The sequence below is a fragment of the Phyllobates terribilis genome, unplaced genomic scaffold (genome assembly GCF_046119375.1).
Source record: "Phyllobates terribilis strain yellow unplaced genomic scaffold, ASM4611937v1 Scaffold_11__3_contigs__length_659146591, whole genome shotgun sequence".
In the NCBI taxonomy this organism is placed as follows: domain Eukaryota; kingdom Metazoa; phylum Chordata; class Amphibia; order Anura; family Dendrobatidae; genus Phyllobates; species Phyllobates terribilis.
In genome coordinates, this window is record NW_027362771.1 from 164,186,438 (window position 1) to 164,210,927 (window position 24,490).

Sequence of the window (24,490 nt, forward strand, 5' to 3'; positions counted from 1 at the left end):
CTGCAGACTAGAAGTGCCCCGGGTCCTCAATACCTCTGTTGAGTTTCTCCGGCCGGCTAACAGGACTCTTGCGTAGGGAGACTTTTACACTGGTGATCCCACTGTCTAAGGGTATGGAGCTCCCGTCTACCCTGGCAGCCACCATATAGTCAGGCTACCCGTACAGTTCACTGTCCTATCTCTTACTACCCATCACTTCCTGCTTCTGGAAACTAAGCAGAGATTTTCCTAATGTGTCCACCCTCTGTGGACTGTCATCACACAGCATTAACCCCATCACTGTAGCACTGCTAGCAGACTCAGCCTAACATCTGCACCCAGGACAGTGGCATTTTGTGGCTGATTACAGGTACTGCAGCCCACAAAGCATTATGCCAGAACCAAGCTCTATAACACTCAAGGCTTGGTCAGGACACTAAGTTCCCCCTCTTTTCTACTGACTGGACCACTGATGCTAACCTCTTAGCTTGGCCTACCAACAGTTCTGAGAAGTTTAACTACGGGAACACCCCCTTTAACTACTTCAGTGCCAAAAGGAAGGCTACGTCCTTCCCCACTATTACACCAGTGCAGATCAGCGAATATTTTCTCATGCGATTCGGTATGAGAAAAGTATAACAGCATGCTGCGATTGGCAGCGAGACTCCGCTCACACGCACCTATACAAGTCTATGGGTACGTGTGAAACATCAGACTGCATTCGGATGTCATCCCAGTGTAGTCCGATAGACACCGAGACAGGCAATGGAGGAGATGGAGGAATTACTTTCTCCGTCTCCTCTGCACTTGTGCTGAGATTCTCTCATGTAAGAGGATCGGAGCACAGAGCCCTGACTTTCGGCTCCCGCTCACAGCAGAGCAGGAGCTGAGTTTCATTAGCATATCACATCTGATGCTTTCGCATTGGTTGCTATACGTGTTATGCACTTCGCAGGGGGACCCATAAAGACTGGCACCAAACCAGCAAAGGTGCAGCCACAGTCGCACTTGGCACAAGCTGCCCAGCTAGGCGAAACCTTGAGGGCCGGAAATTCTTTTCACTCAGCTCCCAGTAAATGGAAGGGGGACTTTGGCAGAGCCCCTCCCACGTCCATTGTCGCCGGACAGCTGGTGTCTGGTGACGCGGCTGGTTCCTACTCAAGAACCAGGTGACTACCTCTGGAAGGACCCCAGGAAGTGTAACCAGAAGAGAAAATGAGAATCCCCCAGAAAAGATAGCAAGATTAATGCTAGCACCACTCATGACTAATGCTAGCACCACTCCCTAGCACATAGGGAACTGCAATAAACAGAAAAGGACTGAGAAGGGAGCAAGATTATATAGCCCGCCTAATCATTACCTCCCAATCATCCCCAGACAACCACCCCCTGCTAGCATCAACAGCAGGGCATAGTGCCAGTCAAAACAGCATCCTGTGTTTCCTGTCAACAGGGAAAGACAGCGTCCCATCTTCCCTGGGCAGAGAAATCAGTGAAAGACGCGTCCTCACATATCCAACAACACCAGAACGCTATGCTCCACAAGATTGGGACACTTTTCCAGAAGGGGGCTGGAGGCATGGGAACCTAGATGGAACCCCCACATGACCGGGATTGGCCAGGAGGGTGCAATTTTTAAATCCCAATGGTCGGGATTGGGTATAGGCTTGGAGGGGCTGGCATTTGGATGGGGGTGGGGTAAAGGGGGGGAGAGGTATAATAGGGAAAAGTGCGGGAAAACGGGCAGTCCAGGGAAGAAGTCATTGAGAGAAGTTCTGGAGCACTGATCAAAAAAAAAAAAAAAAAATTATTTTTACCTTTCTAATTGCTTGGACACTTTTCTCGCTATTATGGAGTCCGTGGAGTCCCTTATCGCCAGGCTGAGGGAGACTGCCAGATCCAGGCAAGGAGGGTGGCTTGAGGCCCAGCTGGCCGGACTTCTGGGGAATGCCGGAGAGGAAGAATCCCCGTCGGGTTTGGGAAGAATTGCCAGGAGGACGCGGCCCCCCGAGAGGCTTTCCCTGGAGATGGTCGGTACGGGCAGCAGGCGCAGGCTGCGGAGCCCCTCAGGGGACCCTGTGTCCGGGGAGCATGCCGGCGGAATCCCCTGCCGGCGTGCCCGCCGCGGCAGGAATCCGCCCAGCCGGTCTGCGGGCTCCCCCTGCATCGGGTCGCGGTCCGCGACTGAAGTTCCTCGGTCCATCGTGGTGCGGCCTCCCCCGTCGGCGCGCCGCAGTACTAGAGCCCAGGCCGCGCCGGAAGCAAGGCCCGGGCCGCAGATGCGTCATCCGGGGGGCGGGGCCTCAACGGAAATGGGGACTACGTCACTTCCGGCCCCGGGGACAGATGAAAGGGACGCACAGCCAATGAGCGGCGGGCGCAGGGACACGCCCCCCGCTCCAAGATCCAGCGGCGATTCAAGACGCCGGTTATTCAAAAGAAAAAAGGGCGGCAATCCTGCAGCGGGGAACGGAGGGACCACCAGCGCGGCAGGCACACCTGGCGACGTTCCTGTCGGGGTGCCTGCCAGACAGACCAGAGGGCGCAGACAGCAGCGGAGCTACATGGGCAGGCAGCAACAATTCCAGGACCTGCTGCCTGGCTCAAGCTTCTCCAGGCAGAGAGATGGAGCGGCGGGCAGCAGCACGGAGTTGCCTGGCAGTCATCCACGGACCAACACGGATCGGGCTGGTGAGTCCGGGTCTAAATATCGCGGATGTGCACGGTCGGCGGTGAGGACTGGAGCAGGGACGAGCGGAGGACGAACGGCGGGGAGGTCGGCACGGGCTCGGGTCCCCCCTGGTGACGAGGAGGCCAGGGGCGCGGGCCTTGAGCGGCAGGGGTCGGTCGGACTGGATTATGGAGAAGAACAAGACGAACCAAGGACTCATCAGGACTCGGGGAGTACGGCTGGCGGGGACACAGCACCTGCGCAGCTTCGTGAGTATGCGTCTATGTATGGTTTGTCGCCCGCGGGGTCTGTAGCGGATGGGGTAGGCGATAGGCAGGTGTCTGGGCCCAGCAGGGAACATGTTAGGGGAGGTAGTGGGTCAGATGTAAGCGGGTTTAGGGATTTGTTGGTTAGCAGGTCGCGCATTTTGGCGAGAATAGACGGCGGGGGAGCCATTCAAAGGGGGTTGTCACCGGCGGGGGCTTGGCTACCTAGTCAACCGGCGTTGTTGCAGGTGGGGAGCGAGTCGGCCAGGTCGGCGGGGTGTACAGCTGGGACACCTTCTGGGGTATCGGTTTGTGTGCAGACAGAAAAGGAAAATGCGGATACTATAAAACTGGATCATAGGGCGAAAGGGGAGATATATGTGTGCTTTGAGGGGCCGTTGGGGGCGCATTTAAAAAAAGAGGTTAAAGAAAAAATTTGGCGGGACGAGTATGTCGAAATTTTTTCCCTTCTTCCGTTGGAAAAGTTTAACCTGGATAAGGGAAAAAAGGAAGACAGTAAAAAAGAGGAGGAGGAGAAGCGTAGGTGGAGGTTGATTCCACAGACGTTTGTCAATTGGTTACAAGCTTTTGCAATAATGGCTAGCGTTATTGGAGATAAAGCTCCTGATAATTGTTCGGGTTTGTTTTGCTACCTTGATGCTATTGGGGAGGCTCATAGGACTTACGGGGGTCAGGCGTGGTTACGATATGACGAGCAATTTCGGCAGAGGAAGGCAGTCCGCCCTGAGATCAGATGGGATCAAAAGGACATTGGTTTGTGGCTGAAGGTTATGGCCCCAGTGAGGTATGGGCAGTCTTTTCACGGGAGCAGCAGTAGTGGTAACCAATCAGCAGGAAACGGGGGAGGTAGTCAGGGGGCACAAAGCACTAAGAAGGAAGTGGGAACTTGCTGGCAATTTAATGACGGCCAATGCAAGTACCGGAGCTCCTGTAAATTCAAACACGTGTGCTCCCATTGTAATGGAAGCTCACACGGAGCATCAAAATGCTTTAAGAAGGGTAAGGGAAAGCCGACAGTGGGTACCGGTCAAAGGGCTGACTCCGGTGAGGGTGCACGCGATGGCCCCCTTTCTAAGTAGGTATCCGGATCAGTTGAAGGCTAAGGTCATTTTGGATGGGTTTTTGGAAGGTTTTAGAATCCCTCCTCCTGAGCACGAGGTCCCCTTTTCAGTAAAAAATTTGACGTCGGCTTCCCTTCATCCGGATGTGGTTAGCGTGAAGTTGGCTAAGGAGGTGGAATTGGGCAGGATGGCGGGACCGTTTCGGGTATTACCTAGCAGCAGGGTGATTATTTCGCCGTTGGGGGTTGTGCCCAAAAAAGAGCTGAATACGTTTCGTTTGATTCAGCATTTGTCGTACCCGAAGGGGCTCTCGGTGAATGATGGCATTGCACAGGAATTATGTTCAGTTGAATATACATCATTTGATGCGGCGGTGCGATGGGTACAGCGATATGGGTCAGGATCGTTGCTAGCCAAGACGGATATCGAGTCTGCTTTTCGGTTGCTGCCAGTTCATCCGGATAGTATCCCGTTGTTAGGTTGTTTTTGGAATGGGGCATATTACATGGATAGGTGTTTGCCAATGGGTTGTGCAATTTCGTGTTCTTTGTTTGAAACGTTTAGTACCTTTTTGGAATGGGTGGTGAAGGACCTGGCATCAGTTAATTCAGTCATTCATTATTTGGATGATTTTTTTGTTTATAGGCCCTCCGCAATCGTTATTGTGTAGGAATTTGTTAGGTACTATGGTGTGGGTAGCGGAGCATTTTGGCGTACCATTGGCAAAAGAAAAGATGGAAGGCCCTTGCACAATCCTAAGTTTTTTGGGCATTGTTATTGATACGGAAAGGATGGAGTGTCGATTACCTGAAGATAAATTGTGTCTGCTCAAGCAGGAGGTCGATAGAGTAGGGAGGTTGCGCAAGGTGACCCTGAGGGAGCTACAATCGCTGTTGGGGCGCTTAAATTTTGCATTCAGGATTATGCCAATGGGCAGAATTTTTTGTCGCAGGTTGTCAGGTGCCACAGCAGGAGTGCGTGCGGCTCATCATTTTATCCGCCTAAATAAGGAACACAAGGAGGACCTGAATCTTTGGAAGTTGTTTTTGGAAAGCTATAACGGCAGGTCATTAATCCAGCAGGAGTTTGTAAGCAGTTTTGATTGTGAGATATTTACAGATGCTGCAGGAAGTGCTGGTTATGGGGCCTACTGGAAAGAGCGGTGGAGTGTTGGGGCATGGCCGATTGGGTGGACGGAGAGGGGACTTACGAGGAACCTGGCGTTTTTGGAATTGTTCCCTATTGTTGTTGCGGTTACTATTTGGGGGGAGTGTTTTGCCAACAGGAGAATTCGGTTTCATTGTGATAACATGGGAGTGGTGTCTGTCATCAACAGCTTGTCGGCCTCGTCCCCGCCGGTTATTAGGCTGCTCAGGGAACTAGTTCTTTGTTGTCTCAATTTGAACGCTTGGATTACAGCGGTCCATGTTCCAGGTGTACAAAATTCCATAGCAGATGCCTTATCTTGTTTTCAGTGGGACCGTTTTCGGGCGCTAGCACCAGAGGCAGGGGACGTGGGTCAAGAATGCCCTTCGCATTTGTGGCAACTGGTTATGGAGGAGCCGGACGGTTAATAAGGGAGTCCATTACGAGGCAGACCTGGACATCATACGAGGCATCGTGGCGAGTATGGCAAAGTTGGATTCTGGAGTGGGGTGTGGTGGAAAGTGAAGGAGATAGAGAGATGGCGGTGTTGTTTCTTGTGGGAAGGGCAGCAGAGATTGGATGGTCTGTGTCAAAAGTTAGTAAATTTGTAGCAGGATTGGCATTCGCTTTTAAATTGCAGGGGATAAAAGATGTTACAAAGTCCTTTTTAGTGAAGCAAGCACTTAGGGGCTTTAGGAGAGGCGGTAAGGTGTTGGATAGACGAAGACCAGTGACTTTTAGTATTTTAGAGCGGTTGGGTTTAGTGTTGGATAAGATCTGTTGTTCGGTTTTTGAAGCCACACTGTTTAGATTGGCTTTTTCATTGGCGTTCTTTGGCGCACTAAGATTAGGTGAGTTGGTGGCACCAAGTAGGAATAAGGTTGGGGGTTTGTTTGCTGAGGATGTGAGCGGTCGGAAAGGGGGCATCGAATTTTGGATTAGGAGGGGGAAGACGGATCAATTGGGCAGAGGCAAGCGAGTGGTATTGGAGGAGGTTAATGGATCTTTTATTTGTCCTAGGAGATGTTTAATGGCTTACTGGCAGGTTTGGTCGGGACGTAAGGGCCCATTATTGTGTCATAAAAACGGAGAGTTTTTGTCCCGTTTTCAATTTATTGCAGTATTTAAAAAAGGGATCCGGGAGTTGGGCCTTAATCCTGAGGTGTACGGGTCGCATTCTTTCAGAATCGGTGCGGCGTCAGAAGCGGACGGTTTGGGTTTAGGAAAGGATGTGATAAAACGCATCGGGAGGTGGAGTTCTGATCGTTATCTGTCCTATGTACGGCATTAGGTATGCGGAATGGTGGTTTTTATTTTGTCCAGAAGTGAATACCCCCTTTTTGGTTGTCTTATTGCAGGTGACGCCCCGTTATTAGTCTGGATTCTTGGACACTCTTTCGTTCATTGGGGGGCGCTGCGGGCGGATGTGAGGCCAAACGGTAGGCAATTGGGTTTTAGCAGAGAGCAAGTGGTGGTCCGGTGGCTGGGTTTTAGAGGGATGGTATGGAGAAGGGTGCTGCCTGAATTCCATAAGGCGGCTCGTTTGGACCGGGCGCCGGACATTTTGGTGGTGCATATGGGGGGGAATGATTTGGGGGTTCGGCCGGTTAGGGAATTGATGAGGGATATTCGAATTGATTTTTTAAGGTTATGGACATCTTTTCCTGGGGTGTTGATGGTTTGGTCTGACATTGTGCCGAGAAAAAATTGGAGGGAGGTCAGATCAGTGAAGGGCATTAATAGGGCACGAGTAAAGTTGAATAGAGCCATAGCAGTTTTTGTTGGTAGAAATGGGGGTGTAAGTGTTCGGCATCTTGATCTTGAGGCAGGGGTTGGTGATTTTTGGGCGAAGGATGGTGTGCACCTGAACGATATTGGGATTGATTTATGGGCATTATCTATACAGGAGGGGATTGAGAGGGCTTTGGCAGTGTTGGGGCGCTCACGAGCCTGAGGTGGTCAGGGCTGTTCGTTTGTGGCGGGGGGTGGGGTTCTTGGAGTTGGCACAGAAGTGTCGGTGGGAAAGTTATTGGAAATTTACAGGCAGTGGCTTGATTAAGCGGGGTGATCTGGCATTTGGTTTTTGGGGCTCTGGACGGGGTTTTACCCTGGGAGCTTTTGGTGCCCTTGAGCTGGTGATGGACGGCTGAGGGTAATACGGTGGTTCGATTTCGGTTTAGTTATGCCAGATCTAATTTTTAACTCCAAGAACCCTCCCTTCTTATTTATTTGAATAATAATGTTTATATGTTAATGTTGTTTGTTAATAAAGTGGCCGCTGTGGCCAAATTTATCCAAAGAAATTACAGGTGCAGTGTTTTTATTTGTTAAGGTACTTGAGGTCGGTAAGATGGGGAGGGGTCTTACGGAACTATGGAACCCGGGTTGGCCGTACACGGTCATGCACGCGTAGTAACTCCGTCTCCAGAGTCAGGACAATAGCTGCGCTTGCGACCGGAGTAGTGTAGCACCCGACCTGCTCCATTCCCAGGTGGGAGCACAGAACTACGATTTGTAACAATACGCTTGTCTGACTCTATCCTAATACTGATGACCTATCCTATGGATTCCTCATCAATGTCAAATTTGTGGGGCTCGACACCTAGCACCCCCACCGATCAGCTATTATCACCTGTGCATCACCTTATCACCATATATCCAGTGAATAGTTCCGTATACTGTTTAGTGGCCACTGCCGGGACCTGCAGATCAACTCCTTCTGAAGAGAATGACAACGAATAGGCAGTACCATTCAACAGCCACTAAACAGTGTATGGAGGTGTAGTATTCCGATCTGTGCGCTGTTTACATCTGACCGCTCAACATCTGATCTATAAAGGTACTGGATAGGATAGATCATCAGTATAAAAGTACTGGACAATCTGTGTAAATCTCATAAAAAATTCACTTGTTAATGAATATAATTAGTAATTTTCAAACTTTACATATGTAATTTGCATGACAAATTATCGCATAAAAAGTTCTCTGTTTACAATGGTGTTAGTTCTTTTATGACATGATTCCATTGATTTCTAAGGTAAAAGGCTTATTCTATCTGATTAAAAAGTAAACTGCAAGTCAATTGGGGCAAATAAACAAGATCATAATAGACCAACTTAAAGAGCATTATGGATCATTGAGAATTATGTAAAAACTGAAAAGAGAGACTAATTAAAAGGAGATTTCGTCAGAGGCATAGATTGGAGGACAAGGGCTTTTGCTGGGTATCGGAGGGGGGGGGGGTATTTACATACACAGTGAGGGCAGTACATTTTACCTTCTGCACCTCTAAATTAGATCTCACTTTGTTGGCAACAGAAATAGCAACAGTAGAAAAATGCACATCGTTCATCTATATCTATATCTATCTATGAAGAGGTTATGGTGTAAGCCTTGTTCCAGTCTGCAGACCGCCTCCCTGCAATGGAAAGCAGTAACATAGAAGAATGAATGACACACTCTTTTCTATATTTTCTTAGGACCAGATCTTTATGGAAAATGTGGGCGCTGTAAAACAGCTCTGTAAACTGACAAATAACCTTGAAATGAGGATTGAGGAGCTTGAACTGTGGAACCAAAAGCTTGCCAAATTAAAACGAATAAGCAGCTTAAAGCAAAACACAAGTGAAAGGTCTCCTTCAAGGTTAGAGAACGTTCATTGGAGTCTTACTGAAACGAAATGCATGGATTATTCATGGATTATTATTATTATTACTTTAAATAATTAAAAATAATTTTAGAACAAAATGCAAAATGTCGAAATGCAATACGTACTGTGGGATGTTATTATCCTACAGAGAATAAATGAATGTAATGTGGCACCCCAGGGGTCTGGTTTCCACAGTAACAGCAATGTTATGTCTGAGAGCAGGTGGGAGGTCTCTTGGTCAGGAATCCTATGCATGCCACACCTCCTGCCCAGTCCTGGGAGGGGAAGGACTTCCCCTATATAAACCTGGGGCTGAGGCAGGGTTAGTGAGAAGAGTAGAGAGAAGAAGAGAAGCAGTAATAGGAAAGAAAGATCAGGAGCTCTGTGAGAGTCGTGCTAAGAGGAGGTCAGGGCTGGAAGCTGTAGAGCTCGCCCTGATTGAAGATTTCTTACCGGACCCGGAGTCCGAGGCTGTGGGGACTAACTCCTACCCAGCAGCAGAAACCGACCGGCAGGGGATTTCAGGTTCTCTGGCCCAGAAACCCGAAGGCTCGGTCACAAGAGTGGGACCAGCACCGCCGTCGTGGAGCGGAAGCTACTAGAAGGCCCCGAGTCACCGGCCATACGGGTGAGCACCACACGGTACACTCAGGGACGTGGGCTACCTTTACCCGCCTCTAGCAAGGTAGCCAGAAAAGTACAATTAGTTGGGGAGGCCTACAACTCCGCCTGGCCAAGGGGGATCCCATCAGCTCAAGGACTGACCAGGCCCCGACCGCTAGCCAGTACTCCGGGAGGGTCTATCTTTGTCACCAGTAAAGACCCTGAACTACACCGCATCGTCTCTGAGTGATTCCTGCTACCCCCATCATCCACGTCGGCTGCCCTGAGGCCATACCCCTCCCGTTGGGGGTTATACCATCCACGCTGCACCATCCTTCCACCGGCCTCAGCGGTCTGCCCTGCAGCGGCAGCTCCATAGCTGCATTCAACGGGTGGCGTAGTCGTCCTACATATACTGCTAATATACCGCCACTTAGTCTGACTCCCTGGGCACGGACCGGGTCACCGCCACGAGACTACTACCCCTATCCAGATCCGGCTCCGGGTGTCTCTTGAACATGGCCCAGGGGGCGCGTCAGTAACATACAGTAACTGGCAGATTGTGACATTGTGAGTATAATGAACATGGCATACCTTAAAATCTCGAAATATGGTCTCTTATTACAGATTCAGCAAGGTCAACCATGTCCCACTCCAAAAGAAAGCAGCTCCAATAAAAGCAAAAAAGGTTAGTGGAAGAAAAAAGGAAGACCTTCAAGTATATTGCACCAAAAGGTGCTGTTATTAAACTCTGGCTTGTTAAGACTTGAAGAATAAACCTGAATGATATTGTCACTGTAGGTAAAATTTGACAATAGTAATAAACAGCAAGGCCAAAATATAATGAAACATATTAAAAAAAAATCTTTACAACTAAATCATTATACCAGTATAAAACCAGCAAAAGATTTACATCCCAGGAGCCTGTAGACGATTTTAACGTTTTACCGCAATATTGGAGTTCATGTATTCATTAGTCGCAGTGTGCTGACGCATTGTGCATGTGTATGTTAGTATATTGGCCACATAGCATATTTGTGCACCTGTACATTAATTTAATACTTTAATTTAATACTAGTGTTGATTGAGCACTGAAATGCTCCAGTGCTTGGTACTTTACTCAAGTAGCGAGCATAATGGAAGTGAATGGCAAACTAGAGCATTTTTTCAGAGTACGGAAAAATTCTCTCTTCGCTCGTTCATCACTATTTAATACTAAAGGTATGTGGGCTGTATGGTTTCTTTTTTAGGGAAAATCAGAGTCAGGCATGTTGGATTTCAACATGGCCTATTACGTTTATTCTTATGGGAGCTAATTCACCACCAGAGCGGTCTGGCTCACTCACCGCTCCATACTGAGCGCAACCATGCATGCATGTGCATGGAGGGATATTGGAATAAGATCTAAAATACAGTGGTGAAAAAAAGTATTTAGTCAGCCACCAATTGTGCAAGTTCTCCCACTTAAAAAGATGAGAGAGGCCTGTAATTGACATCATAGGTAGACCTCAACTATGAGAGACAAAATGAGAAAACAAATCCTGAAAATCACATTGTTTGATTTGGAAAGAAATTTTTTTCAAATTTTGGTGGAAAATAAGTATTTGGTTAATTACAAAAGTTCATCTCAATACTTTGTTATATATCCTTTGTTGGCAATGACAGAGGTCAAACGTTTTCTGTAAGTCTTCACAAGGTTGGCACACACTGTTGCTGGTATGTTGGCCCATTCCTCCATGCAAATCTCCTCTAGAGCAGATCTGCATGTTTTGGGGCTGTCACTGGGCAACACGGATTTTCAACTCCCTCCAAAGGTTTTCTATAGGGTTTAGATCTGGAGTCTGGCTAGGCCACTCCAGGACCTTGAAATGCTTCTTACGAAGCCACTCTTTCGTTGCCCTGGTGGTGTGCTTGGGATCATTGTCATGCTGAAAGACCCAGCCACGTTTCATCTTCAATGGCCTTGCTGATGGAAGGAGGTTTGCACTCAAAATCTCACAATACATGGTCGCATTCATTCTTTCATGTACACGGATCAGTCGTCCTGGTCCCTTGGCAGACAAACAGCCCCAAAGCATGAGGTTGCCACCCCCATGCTTCACAGTAGGTATGGTGTTCTTTGGATGCAACTCAGCATTCTTTCTCCTCCAAACATGACGAGATGTGTTTCTATCAAACAGTTCTACTTTGGTTTCATCTGACCATATGACATTCTCTCAATACTCTTCTGGATCACCCAAATGCTCTCTAGGAAACTTCAGACGGGCCCGGACATGTAATGGCTTAAGCAGGGGGACACGTCTGGCACTGCAGGATCTGAGTCCCTGACAGCGTAGTGTGTTACTGATGGTAGCCTGTATAACAGTGGTCCCAGCTTTCTGCATGTCATTCACTAGGTCCCCCTGTGTGGTTCTGGGATTTTTACTCACCGTTCTTGAGATCATTTTGACCCAACGGGGTGAGCTCTTGTGGAGCCCCAGATCAAGAGAGATTATCAGGGGTCTTATATGTCTTCCATTTTCTAATTATTGCTCCCACAGTTGATTTCTTCACACCAAGGTGATTGCCTATTGCAGATTCAGTCTTCCTAGTCTGGTACAAGGCTACCATTTTGTTTCAGGTGTCCTTCGACAGCTCTTTGGTCTTCACCATAGTGGAGTTTGGTGTGTGACTATTTGAGGTTGCGGACAGGTGTCTTTTATACTGATAACAAGTTCAAACAGGTGCCAGTATTACAGGTAATGAGTGGAGGACAGTGGAGCCTCTTAAAGAAGAAGTTACAGGTCTGTGAGAGCCAGAAATCTTGCTTGATTGTAATTGACCAAATACTTATTTTCCACCAAAATTTTAACAAAAATTTCTTTCCAAATCAGACAATGTGATTTTCAGGATTTGTTTTCTCATTTTTTCTGTCACAGTTGAGGTCTACCGATGATGTCAATTACAGGCCTCTCTCATCTTTTTAAGTGGGAGAACTTGGACAATTGGTGGCTGACTAAATACTTTTTTCCCCACTGTATGTGGCCAGCCTTAGTGTCCAAATGTTTTATAATCCTGAAAAACACAGATTAGACTTTTTGATTTCAGTTACTTTATATGATAGTATAGTTCAGCTTACACACATTATACATTCTGATTTTATTTTTCTCTTTAATTTTCAGGTTCCAACTAAGCAACAGCAATGTTCTAGAAGGATTTTTCAAACTACTGTAATTGCTTTGATCTCTGTTATGGCACTTTGGTAAATAACTGAAAATAGAAATAATTTTAACAACTGTACAACCCTTTATTTTAATAAAGCTATAAGTGGTAAAGGGGTCATTATCATCTTATACATTTATGACAAATCTACCTCATCTGCCATAAATTTGTGATATGATTGAGACCCAGAAATACCATGACAACAAGGGTCCAGACTTAAAGAGGTATTCTCATGCTATTAAATTGTTTTAGTTAGTTAAACAACATGAATATAAGCAAGCTTGCAATCTCTTTTTTTCCAATCTGCTGTCATTCTCCTAATATGAGAACTTTTGTCTTACATAGTGTACAGCTTGTTTGCATGCTCGGCTACTAGTGCCTGACCAAGTGTGCTCAGTAGTTACAGTCCAGAAGTGGAGTTTACTCCTAACATACCAGTCAGCTCTTCCCTGCCTATTGATAGCTACTCACCTCCCACTTTCGCCTTCTCAACTCCTGAGCTCTTATCATTCCTGTAGAGTCACAATCCCCCTGCATTTGCAGTTTACAGGGCAGTTCTCCTAATAACGGCTCCCACATTCCCGAGCTTGTTCAAATGCACTATTATCTCTATATGCAAATATAATGATACCAGTGCACACTCAAAACAAGCACATGCAGACCATTAATGTGTAGTAGCAGTAGCAGTAGAAGTTATCTACTAATGCAGCGCAGCACACCACACTTGAAGCCAGAACAGGTGGTCGGTTGGATGGCAGAGAATGCTTCCAGTATGTTTCCCAGCACCATCCTGTCTTCCACACAGTCCAGTCTCACTAGCCAAGAGTCTGGACCACATAATCCTCACCCTGATTCTCCTTCGTCCCACCATTGTGACTCCCAGAAGACAAGTGATACCACACTCGGACACTCCGAGAAGCTCATTACATTTCCAATTTTTGATTCTGGTCTCTCTCCCCCAAATGTTTCAAGAGGGATATGAGGAACTTATTTGTAGTGATGCCCAAATATTTGAGCAGCCATGGTCAGAAGACAATGGTGGAGAATGTTAATAAGTGTCTCAAGAGGTAGATGATGATGAGACACAGTTGCCAACAAGTGATGTTGTTAAGTCAACAAGTCAGGAGGACCAGAGTGCGGAAGTGGAAGACGAGGTGTTGGATGATGAAGTCACTGACCCTACTTGGGAAGGTGCCATGGAGAGCAAGGCCATCAGTGCAGAGGGTGATAGATTAGAAGCACCGCAACATGCAGGAAGAGGCAGTGGGGTGGCCAGAGGGAGAAGGCGGGCAACTGTTCCCAGTCTGGCGCTTTTTTAAAGAATGTGCAGATTAAAAAATTAATAGTCGTTTGCAACCTGTGCTGTACCAAGTTCAGGAGGGGCCTGACTACTACCAGCCTGACCACTGCCAGCATGCTCATGTCATCAAAGCACCCGACTAAATGGGCCGAACGCCTGGGTCCACAATCAGTGTCTGCTGGTGACACCACTGCCTCGTCCCCTGTGCTACATGCTTGCTAATCCCCTGTCCATGGCGCAGGAGCAGATACCTCCCACCCTGCACCTGTCATTGAACATTCTCAAGCACCATTAGCAAATATGTTCAATTCCTTGTCCCAGCGCAGCATTCAGCTATCATTACCCAAGGCCTTGCAACGCAAGCGTAAATACCCAGCCACCCACATGCCCAAACACTAAACAGGCACATTTCCAGACTGCTTACCCTGGAAATGTTGCCATTTAGGCTTGTGGACACTGAGGCTTTCCGCAACTGTATGACAGCAGCCGTTCTTTGGTACTTGGTCCCAGCTGTCACTATTTTTCCCGGTGTGCTAGCCCCACCTTATACAAGCAAGTGTCCCAAGCCCTGACCAACGCAGTTACTTTGAAGGTCCACGTAAAGGGGTTTTCCCACGAACGAAAGTTCATTTTAATCAATAGATCTTGGAATTATAATAACTTCAACAATTGGATGTGTTTAAATAAAATGTTCCTGTGCTGAGATAATCTTATAAATGTGTCCCTGCCGTGTACTGTGTAATGGCTGTGTCTGACCATACAGGAACATGGTCTGATCATACCACATCTCCTGGGTAGGGGAGGAAGCAAAGGAGTATACAGACATTACAGCACAAGATCACAGCTGATTCTTTTTGTGAGGTAAAACATTTCACTGCCTGTTTTTAAACAATGTTTTACTTCAAAGAAAGAATCAGCTGTGATCCCGCGATGTAATATCTGTATACTCTTTTGCTTCCTTCCCTGTCCAGGACAAGGGGTATGATCAGACCATGTACCTGCATGGTCAGACACAGCCATTACACAGTAGACAGCAGGGGCACATTTATAAGATTATTTCTGCACAGGAACATTTTATTTAATCACATACAATTGTGGAAATTATTATCATTCCTAGATCTATTGATTAAAATTAACTTTTGTTCATGGGAAAACCCCTTTATTGACCGACACATGGACAAGTGCTTGTGGCCAGGGATGCTATATTTCCCTGATGGCACACTGGGTGAACCTAGTGGATGCCAGGACCGTGTCAGACCCTGGGACATCATACGTGCTACAGACACCGAGGATTACGGACCTTAGTTACATCAAGGTTTCCTCCACCTCCTACACCATTTCCTGCACCCCCTCTTCCTCCTCATCCTCCATCTCCAAATTGTCATCCATATCAGTCGAAAGCTGGAAGCACTGCAGCACTGCCTCAGTGAAGCGGCAACAGAATCTGCTGAAACTAATTTGTTTAGGTGTCAAACAGCACACTGCCGCAGAGTTGTTGAAAGGTATAACAGACCAGACAGATCCGTGGCTCTCACCGCTGAACCTAAAACCATGCATGGTCATGTGTGATAATGGCGGTAACCTGGTGGCAGCTCTGAAGCTTGGCAGGCTCGCACACATACCATACCTGGCCCACGTGCTCAACTTAGTGGTTCAGCGGTTTCTGAATACCTACCAGATTTGCCTGAGCTACTTGTGAAGGTACGCAGTGTGTGCACCCATTTGCAAGTCAGATACCGCTGCCACCACTCTGGCAGTATATTGGCAAGGCTTTGTTAGCAGCAGAGGGCTGTAGTTGAATACCAGCTACAACATGCCTGTCGGTATTCTGGTCAGCCTCTGCACATAACAACCGACGATTGTGAATGAATGTCTGACATCTGTGAGGTTCTTCAAAACTTTGAGGAATCAACCTAGATGGTGAGCATCGATGACGCCATAATCAGCGTAATCATCCCACTTCTGTGTCTACTGAAACGCTCGCCACTCGCAATTAAAGAGGAAGCTTTGCATGTGGACCAGGTGGAGAGGGAGGAAGAAAGTATACAGGGTGATACTACTCAGTCCATTCTCATCTTATCTTCTCAGCACGGATTGGGTGATAATGAGGAGGAGCAGGAACAGCAGATGGTTGCCTGCACTACAGAGGGTACTACCCACACCAGCTTCATCCCGTCTGTTCAGTGTGGATGGGCTGAAGAGGACGAGATGGAGAAGGAGATGGAGAGTCATCCTCCTGATGGGGACAGAGAAGTCTTACCTGTTGGGAGTCTGGCACACATGGCTAACTTTATGTTCCGCTGCCTTTCCCATGACTCTCGTGTTATACAAATTTTGGCCAACACTGATTACCGGTTGTTCACCCTTCTCGACCCATGCTACAAGGAGAACTTTATTGCACATTTTTCATCATTTTCAGGATGTAGGCAGGCCCTTTAGTGTTGGTTGGGTGAATTGGGGCGTCTGTCCTGTGTGGTGCACTTATATAGTGCTGGACAGCCAGCTTGATTTAAAATTATGGGCGTCATTAATAGGCTGTAAGCCATACACTGTGCATCACACCTATCTGTGTGACTGGCGTCCTATGCAAGCCCCATCTGTCTGCAATTGTAGTACTACACAGCCACTCACATATCTGCCAATTCATGGAGGGGGTGGCTGTCGCATCAGTATTCTGCACCTGTGCTGCCCCCGCCTTTATCATGGGGGTCATCTGCTTTCTGCTTGTGCATTGGTAATCTGAACTGGTGTTGGTAAGGCCTACTTCTTTTCCATAGGTCTGGGACAACTTCATTAGACCCTCCCAGTGCCCATGCCCTGATGTGCGGGGTAGTCTGACAAGGAGGGAAAAGTTTTTGAAGATGGTGAAGGAGTACCCGGTCGACCGTACCAGCATCCTTCGTGATTCCTCTTTGCAGTACAACTATTGGGTATCCAAGCTGGACACGTGGCATGAACTGTCCCTCTATGCCTTGAAGGTGCTGGCCTGACCTGCCCCTAGCGTTTTGTCAGAACGGGTTTTTAGTGCTGCTGGGGGGCATAATAACTGATAGGTGCATCCGCCTATCAAATGAAAATACTGACAGGCTGACTCTTATCAAAATGAACAAGGCCTGGATTGGCCCAGACTTTTCAACCCCACCGGATGACAGCAGCAAAACATAAAGCCAATTCAAATGTTCCTTTTTTTTCTGGTGTATTCCCAGGCACCCCTTCCCACCCAAACAAGGGTATACGGTTCATGGTTTCTTCTTTTTCTTGTCCTCATCCTCTTCCACCATATAAACAGGGTAATCAGGCAGCCCTTAATCAAAATCTTTATAGGGTCATCACGTGGCCCTCACTCAAAATCTTTATAAGGTCAACAGGCGGCCCTCACTCAAAATCTTTATTGGGTCATCATGCGCCCCTCACTTAAAATCTTTATAGGGTCATCAGGTTGCCCTCACTCAATATCTTTATAGGATCATCAGGCAGCCCTCACCCAAAATCTTTATAGGGTCATCAGGTGGCCCTCACTCAAAATCTTTATACGGTCATCAGGCGGCCCTCACTCAAAATCTTTATAGGGTCATCAGGCGGCCCTCGGTAACAACCTATATAGGGTCATTATGCGTCATTCTCTCCAAATGTTTAGAGGGTCATTAGGCGTCACTGTCTCCAAATTGTTAGAGGGTCATTATGCATCACTCTCTCCAAATTGGTGGAGGGCTATTATGCGTCCCTCTCTCCAAATGTTTAGAGGGTCATTATTCGCAACTCTCTCCAAATGCTTATAGGGTCATTATGCGTCAATCTCTCCAAATGTTTAGAGGGTCATTATGCATCACTCTCTCCAAATGTTTAGAGGGTCATTATGCATCACTCTCTCCAAATGTATAGAGGTTCATTATGTGTCACTCTTTCCAAATTTTATAGGGTCATTATGCGTCCCTCACTTCAAATTTTTATAGGATCATCATGTAACACTCGTTCAAATTTTTTGTCCTCCTGAGTATATTGCAGTTCCTCTTTCTAATTTTTTGCAGCCCTTGCACTTAGTGCATAGCCTTTATGAGTCTATGAGTCCCACTACCTAACAATTTGAACAGAATGTGTATGATGCCCTCCTTTATGTCTAATACAGAGTGTATCGGAGTCCCTCTTCCTTATAATTTTTGTCAGTTGTTGCATTGTCCGCATAGGCTTTGCGAGTTCAGACTCCTTCCTTCATAAATTAAACAGGATGTGTCTGACCATGTCACACACACCGCATGCCCAGATAAGGTAGCAAAATGTTAAAATTACATTTACTGGTGACTATGTCATCCACTGTAGTCATAGGCGACGGCGAAATATGGTGAGAGATGGCCTGGCTATTAAGGGGCGGAGGAGGCTTTTTTTTCCCTCTTTTTAATTTTGCCTTAATATACAAGTCATTATGCAGCAAAGAATGTTCCCTTACATTTTTTCCTGAAAATCTATTTTCTCTTCAGTTTTATATGTTTTATTGTCAGTCTCTAAAAGTTGCGTAGTACTCTGACAACATTGTTTCCAGCAGTGATCTGAAAGTCAAAGATGCATCCAGTTGTCTTCTCCATGCTGTTCCCATTCCATTTGGGCCCTGTTTCCATCCATTTCAGTGATTTTCCTGCCAACACCAGCCCTCCTGGTAGGGTCTTCCGGAAAAATGCTTGAGTTTCCCATTGACATCCATTATACTCGTTACTCGAGTCGAGCCCATCCGAGCATCCGACCTGCTCGATTCGAGAACCGAGCACTCAAGCATTTTAGTGCTCAATCATCACTAGTACTGATTCTTGGGGTAAACACACTACATAGTAACATAGTAACATAGTTTTTAAGGTTGAAGGAAGACTAAGTCCATCTAGTTCAACCCATAGCCTAACTTGTTGATCCAGAGGAAGGCAAAAAAAACCCATGTGGCAAACACTAAGCTCCACATAATAAGATCACCCCTAAGCCTTCTTTTTTCCACAGTAAATAACCCCAAGTGTAATAACCTGTCTTGGTATTGTAGACCCCCAGTCCTCTAATAACCTTGGTCGCTCTTCTCTGCACCCGCTGTAGTTCAGCTATGTCTTTCTTATACACCGGAGACCAGAACTGTACACAGTATTCTAAGTGTGGTCGCACTAATGACTTGTATAGAGGTAAAATTATGTTCTCCTCATGAGCATCTATGCCTCTTTTAATGCATCCCATTATTTTATTTGCCTTTGCAGCAGCAGCCTGACATTGGCCACTAAACGTGAGCTTGTCGTCCACCAATACACCCAGGTCTTTTTCAGTTACAGTTTTGCCCAGTGTTTTACAATTAAGCATATAATTATACATTTTATTTCATCTGCCCAAGTGCATTACCTTACATTTATCACCATTAAAGCTCATTTGCCATTTATCAGCCCAAGCTTCTAGTTTACATAGATCCTCCTGTAATATAAAATTGTCCTCCTCTGTATTGATTACCCTGCAGAATTTAGTGTCATCTGCAAATATTGAAATATTACTCTGTATGCCCCCTACAAGGTCATTAATAAATATGTTAAAAAGAAGGGGGCCCAATACTGACCCCTGTGGTACCCCACTGTTAACTGAGACCCAGTCTGAGTGTTTTCTATTAATAACCACCCTTTGTTTCCTATCACTGAGCCAATTCTTAACCCACATACATATATTTTCCCCTATCCCCATTGTTCTCATTTTATGTATCAACCTTTTGTGTGGAACCATATCAAAAGCTTTTGAAAAGTCCATATACACAACATCCACTGCATTTCAGTCCAGTCCAGAACTTGCCTCCTCATAAAAACTGATCAGATTAGTTTGACAGGAACGGTCCCTCGTAAACCCATGTTGATATTTGGTCATGAGGTTATTCTTCTTCAGATACTCTATCATAGCATCTCTTAGGAAACCCTCCAGGATTTTACCCACAGTAGAGGTTAAGCTTACTGGCCTATAATTTCCAAGTTCAGTTTTTGTCCCCTTTTTGAATATTGGCACCACATTTGCTATACGCCAGTCCTGTGGTACAGACCCTGTTATTATGGAATCTTTAAAGATTAAAAATAATGGTCTATCTATGATGTTACTTAATTCCTGCAGTACTCGCGGGTGTATCCCATCCGGGCCCGAGGATTTGTCAACTTTAGTGATTTTTAGACGCCGCCGTACTTCCTGCTGGGTTAAGCAAGTGACATTTACTGGAGAATTTTTGTTATCACTAATCATGTTTTCTGTCATGTGATTTTCTTGTGTAAATACGGTTGAAAAAAAATCATTTAGCATATTGGCTTTTTCCTCATCCTCATCCACCATTTCACCCAGACTATTTTTAAGGGGGCCAACACTATCATTTTTTAGTTTTTTACTATTTATGTAGTTAAAGAATATTTTGGAGTTATTTTTACTTTCTCTGGCAATGATTCTCTCTGCCTCAATCTTTGCTGCCTTGATTTGTTTTTTACATAATTTATTTAATTTTCTATATTTATTTAATGCCTCATCACTACCTACTTGCTTTAGTTCTCTAAATGCTTTCTTTTTGTCACTTATTGCGCCCCTTACAGCTCTATTTAGCCATAGTGGTTTCCTCCTATTTCTAGCATGTTTATTCCCAAGGGGTATATATTGTGCACAGGTCCTATTCAGGATGTTAATAAATGTCTCCCATTTGCTTTGTGTAGCTTTATGTCTCAGGATATCGTCCCAGTTTATTGCACTAAGATCATCTCTTAACCGTTGGAAATTAGCCTTCCTGAAGTTTAGTGTCCTTGTAACCCCTCTACTACACATCTTATTAAAGGTTGCATGAAAACGTATTATTTTGTGATCACTATTACCCAAGTGACCCCCAACTCGTATATTTGATATGCGGTCTGGCCTATTGGTTAATATTAGGTCTAGCAGTGCCCCACTTCTTGTTGGGTCCTGAACAAGTTGTGAAAGGTAATTGTCTCTCATAGTAGTCAAAAACCTATTTCCTTTGCTTGAACTACATGTTTCTGTCCCCCAATGTATTTCAGGGTAGTTGAAGTCTCCCATAATAATGACTTCTCCTTGAGTCGCTGCTTCATCTATTTGCTTTACGAGGATATTCTCCGCTACTTCCATTAATTTTGGAGACTTATAACAAACCCCTATCAGTAATTTATTATTTTTTCCACCTCCCCTTATCTCCACCCACAGGGACTCTACATTTTCATTAGATTCACATATATCCTCCCGCAAGACAGGTTTTAAGGATGATTTTACATATAAACACCCCCCCCTCGCTTGTTTGTACGGTCATTTCTGAACAGACTATAGCCCTGTAAATTAATTGCCCAGTCATGGCTCTCGTCCAGCCACGTCTCAGATATCCCTACCATGTCATAATTATTTTCCAACAAAATTAATTCTAATTCCTCCATTTTGTTGGTGAGGCTTCTGGCATTAGTGTACATGCATTTTATGTATCTGTCTGTACCTCTATTCCTTCTTACTTTATTGACTGTTCTAACCCCACCTCCAATTTCTTTATTTGTGCCCAGGTCACTATCTGCACTATCTTCCCCACCTATAAAATGAATACCCTCCCCCCCAATCCCTAGTTTAAACACTCCTCCAACCTTCTAGCCATTTTCTCCCCCAGCACAGCTGCACCCTCCCCATTAAGTTGCAGCCGGTCCCTAGCGTAGAGTCTGTAGCCAACTGAGAAGTCGGCCCAGTTCTCCAGGAACCCAAATCCCTCCTTCCTACACCAGTTCTTGAGCCACTTATTTATCTCCCTAATCTCCCGTTGCCTCTCTGGCGTGGCACGTGGTACTGGTAGTATTTCAGAGAATACCACCTTGTAGGTCCTTGCTTTCAGCTTGCAGCCTAATTCCCTGAAATCATCTTTAAGGACCTTCCACCTACCTCTAACTTTGTCATTTGTGCCAATGTGCACCATGACCGCTGGGTCCTCACCAGCCCCTCCCAGTAATCTGTCAACCCGATCAGCGATGTGCCGGACTCGAGCGCCAGGTGGGCAGCACACTGTTCGACGATCCCTGTCTTTGTGACAGATTGCCCTATCTGTTCCCCTAATAATTGAGTCCCCCACTACCAGCACCTGCCTGGCCTGCCCTACTCTCCTATTTCCCTCTTTACTGGAGCTGACACTCCTCCGGCTTTCAGGGGACATGCCTTGCTGCAGTAGTGCTACCCCTGTACCGTCACTCCCCTCATCTGCCAACTTTGCAAACTTATTGGGGTGTGCCAGATCAGGACTAGCCTCCCTGGCACTCTTCCCTCTACCACCCCTTCTAACTGTCACCCAACTAGCGACCTCACTGTCCTGCAGCTCCCGACTACCACCCTCCCCCACATCTACCCCAGGGAGCTGCTGCTCAGTGAGCAGCAGACTCCTTTCCATGTTGTCAATGGATCTCAGTGTTGCCAGCTGCTCATTTAGATCCAGTATCTGGGCTTCCAAACGCACAACGTGCACACATCTCGCGCAGCAGTAAGCAACCTCGACCAGCTGTTCAAGGAATACATACATGTGGCAAGATGTACACTGGATAGCATTGTCAATAATGGAGCTCATTTCCTAATGGGGATTGCAATATACAGAATGTTAAGTAAAAAGTAAAGTAAAGAATTAGTGAAATACAGTCAGCAATTCAGTCCAAAGTCCTCCCTTCCAAACTCCCTGAATACAAAGTCACTGAAAAACAAGTCACACACTTACTTTCGTTCGCACTTACGCTCCGGACACACGCAGCTCGTTCACACTCGCAAACTAAGAGATTTAAAGATTTTTTTTTTTTTCCCTTTTCCAGCAATGGACCCTTCACCTCAATGCACTTCCAAAGGGAGTTTCTTACTTGGGTTTCTTACTAGGTTTCTTACTTGGGATACTTTGGCCATTTTATGGTGGGGGTAAGGTTTAAATGTCAGCTTTGTAAAGACTTAAGGTCAATTTCTCCTAAATAAAAGCTGTTGACCTCCTTGTTTCCAATGTTTTATTCATGAATGCGTTTACATGGAGTATAACTCTTGTCTATGTCTTTTAGTGCTCTGACCATTTCCACATTGTATATCCTCTATGTCCAAGAGGAAGCTGTTGAGAGAGAGCCACCATCACCAGAGTAAGTATTTTGATTTGTGTAGACCATACCTTTCTCATATTGTACCCATTGTGAAAATAATGTCTGGACCAGTAGTGCAGTATATATACAGTAGATAGAGTTGCAGGGATGAATATAAACCACAGAATAAGCTCATCATATAGCACTCCACCAATCAACCAGTAACTGTGAGCCATACAATGAATTAGCTTGAGCCGCAATCTATCAAACATCACTGAGCGTTTTTAGGTAGCACTGGGCCCCCTATGGACCTGTTTAACTGCACGTTACATATACAGTTTGGTATGTGTACACCTGTTTATTACTGCGGAAATCTATGCTTTTATAGTAAGACCTATAATAGTTTACTACTTTTCCCTTGCTCTTTCCTTCTTTATTATAGTAATTATGTTTCTTCACAGGAATAACTTTACAGACATTGCAAGCTCATTATTGCCTCCGATTTACACTACGATGGGTATGTTCCAGTGAATGCCGAAATGTTCACTTTGAATGTTAATGTCTAATTCTAGTTCTGATAGAAAATTGTTACAATTAGGGTATGTTCACATTAAACATATTTGTTATGGAATTTCTGCAGTGGAAATTTCACGCCAGCAATATCTGAACTTATCGCTGCAGTTACCATTGCACAAATGGTATGCATATATCTCCAAACTTCAGTGTGAAATCCGCTGTTAATATCCTCAGCATTAATTGAGATGCTGGTCAGTTTACACTGCATTATTTTCACAGCATGTGGACTAGATTTGATAAAATCTTATCCACTATGCTGATGCTGTAAAATGCTGCTGATTTGCCTTGTAAAATCGAATTTGCTATCATTTTATCCCACATGAACAAGGCCTTAGAACAAGTTTATTTTCTGGCAGCATGAAAGACAGTTGTGCAGCCTTGATAGTCTTGAGTTTTACTACTCTAAGAATTCTGCAGCTTGGTATAATAATACATAGTTTAACTAGTTTAAAGGATAATTGTGCATAATAACAAAACATAAATGCCTTTATTTAACAGCAATAACCGAATCTATGTCTACAACAACCCGACGTCCATCACTGGGAGGACAGGAAATTAGCTTCTGTGATATCTTGCCCTGTGATCAAGAGTATTGCTGTTCAATCCAACCAAGCAAGCTAAGAGATATCGGTCATGAGAATGAACTGCATTCTGAAAAAAGTAAGTAGTCATGAGAGATACTTCCAGAAATTACTGTAACCGCGCCCACTGAACTGACTGACAGCACTTCAGCATTAGGTCCGGCTGTCAGTCAATGCCGGGGGCGCGGTTACAGCCACCGCTCTCTATACAGTGGTGACTTAACCTGCGCCGGTGACACCCCCATGACTGAAACAGCGAGCCTGCCGGGGGGAATAAAGTTAATTTCCTCCCAGGAGTGAGGGTCTAAGCTTAGGCGCCAGGTAGGTTCAGAACACTATTAACCTGCAGATCAACCCCATATCTGCTGGTTAATAGC

At 45.8% G+C, this 24,490-nt stretch overlaps 1 protein-coding gene across 2 annotated transcripts in view; it reads left to right on the plus strand.

The window, feature by feature from the left end:
• Positions 1-24,490, plus strand: part of MYRFL (myelin regulatory factor like) — a 257,278-nt gene that overhangs the window by 146,937 nt on the left and 85,851 nt on the right. For both annotated transcript variants that reach the window (XM_073651778.1, XM_073651777.1), the window contains 6 exons: positions 8,624-8,787; positions 10,024-10,084; positions 12,558-12,637; positions 22,942-23,016; positions 23,418-23,473; positions 24,031-24,192. In XM_073651778.1, coding sequence (XP_073507879.1) covers positions 8,624-8,787; positions 10,024-10,084; positions 12,558-12,637; positions 22,942-23,016; positions 23,418-23,473; positions 24,031-24,192 — 598 coding nt within the window. The remainder of the gene's footprint in view (positions 1-8,623; positions 8,788-10,023; positions 10,085-12,557; positions 12,638-22,941; positions 23,017-23,417; positions 23,474-24,030; positions 24,193-24,490) is intronic.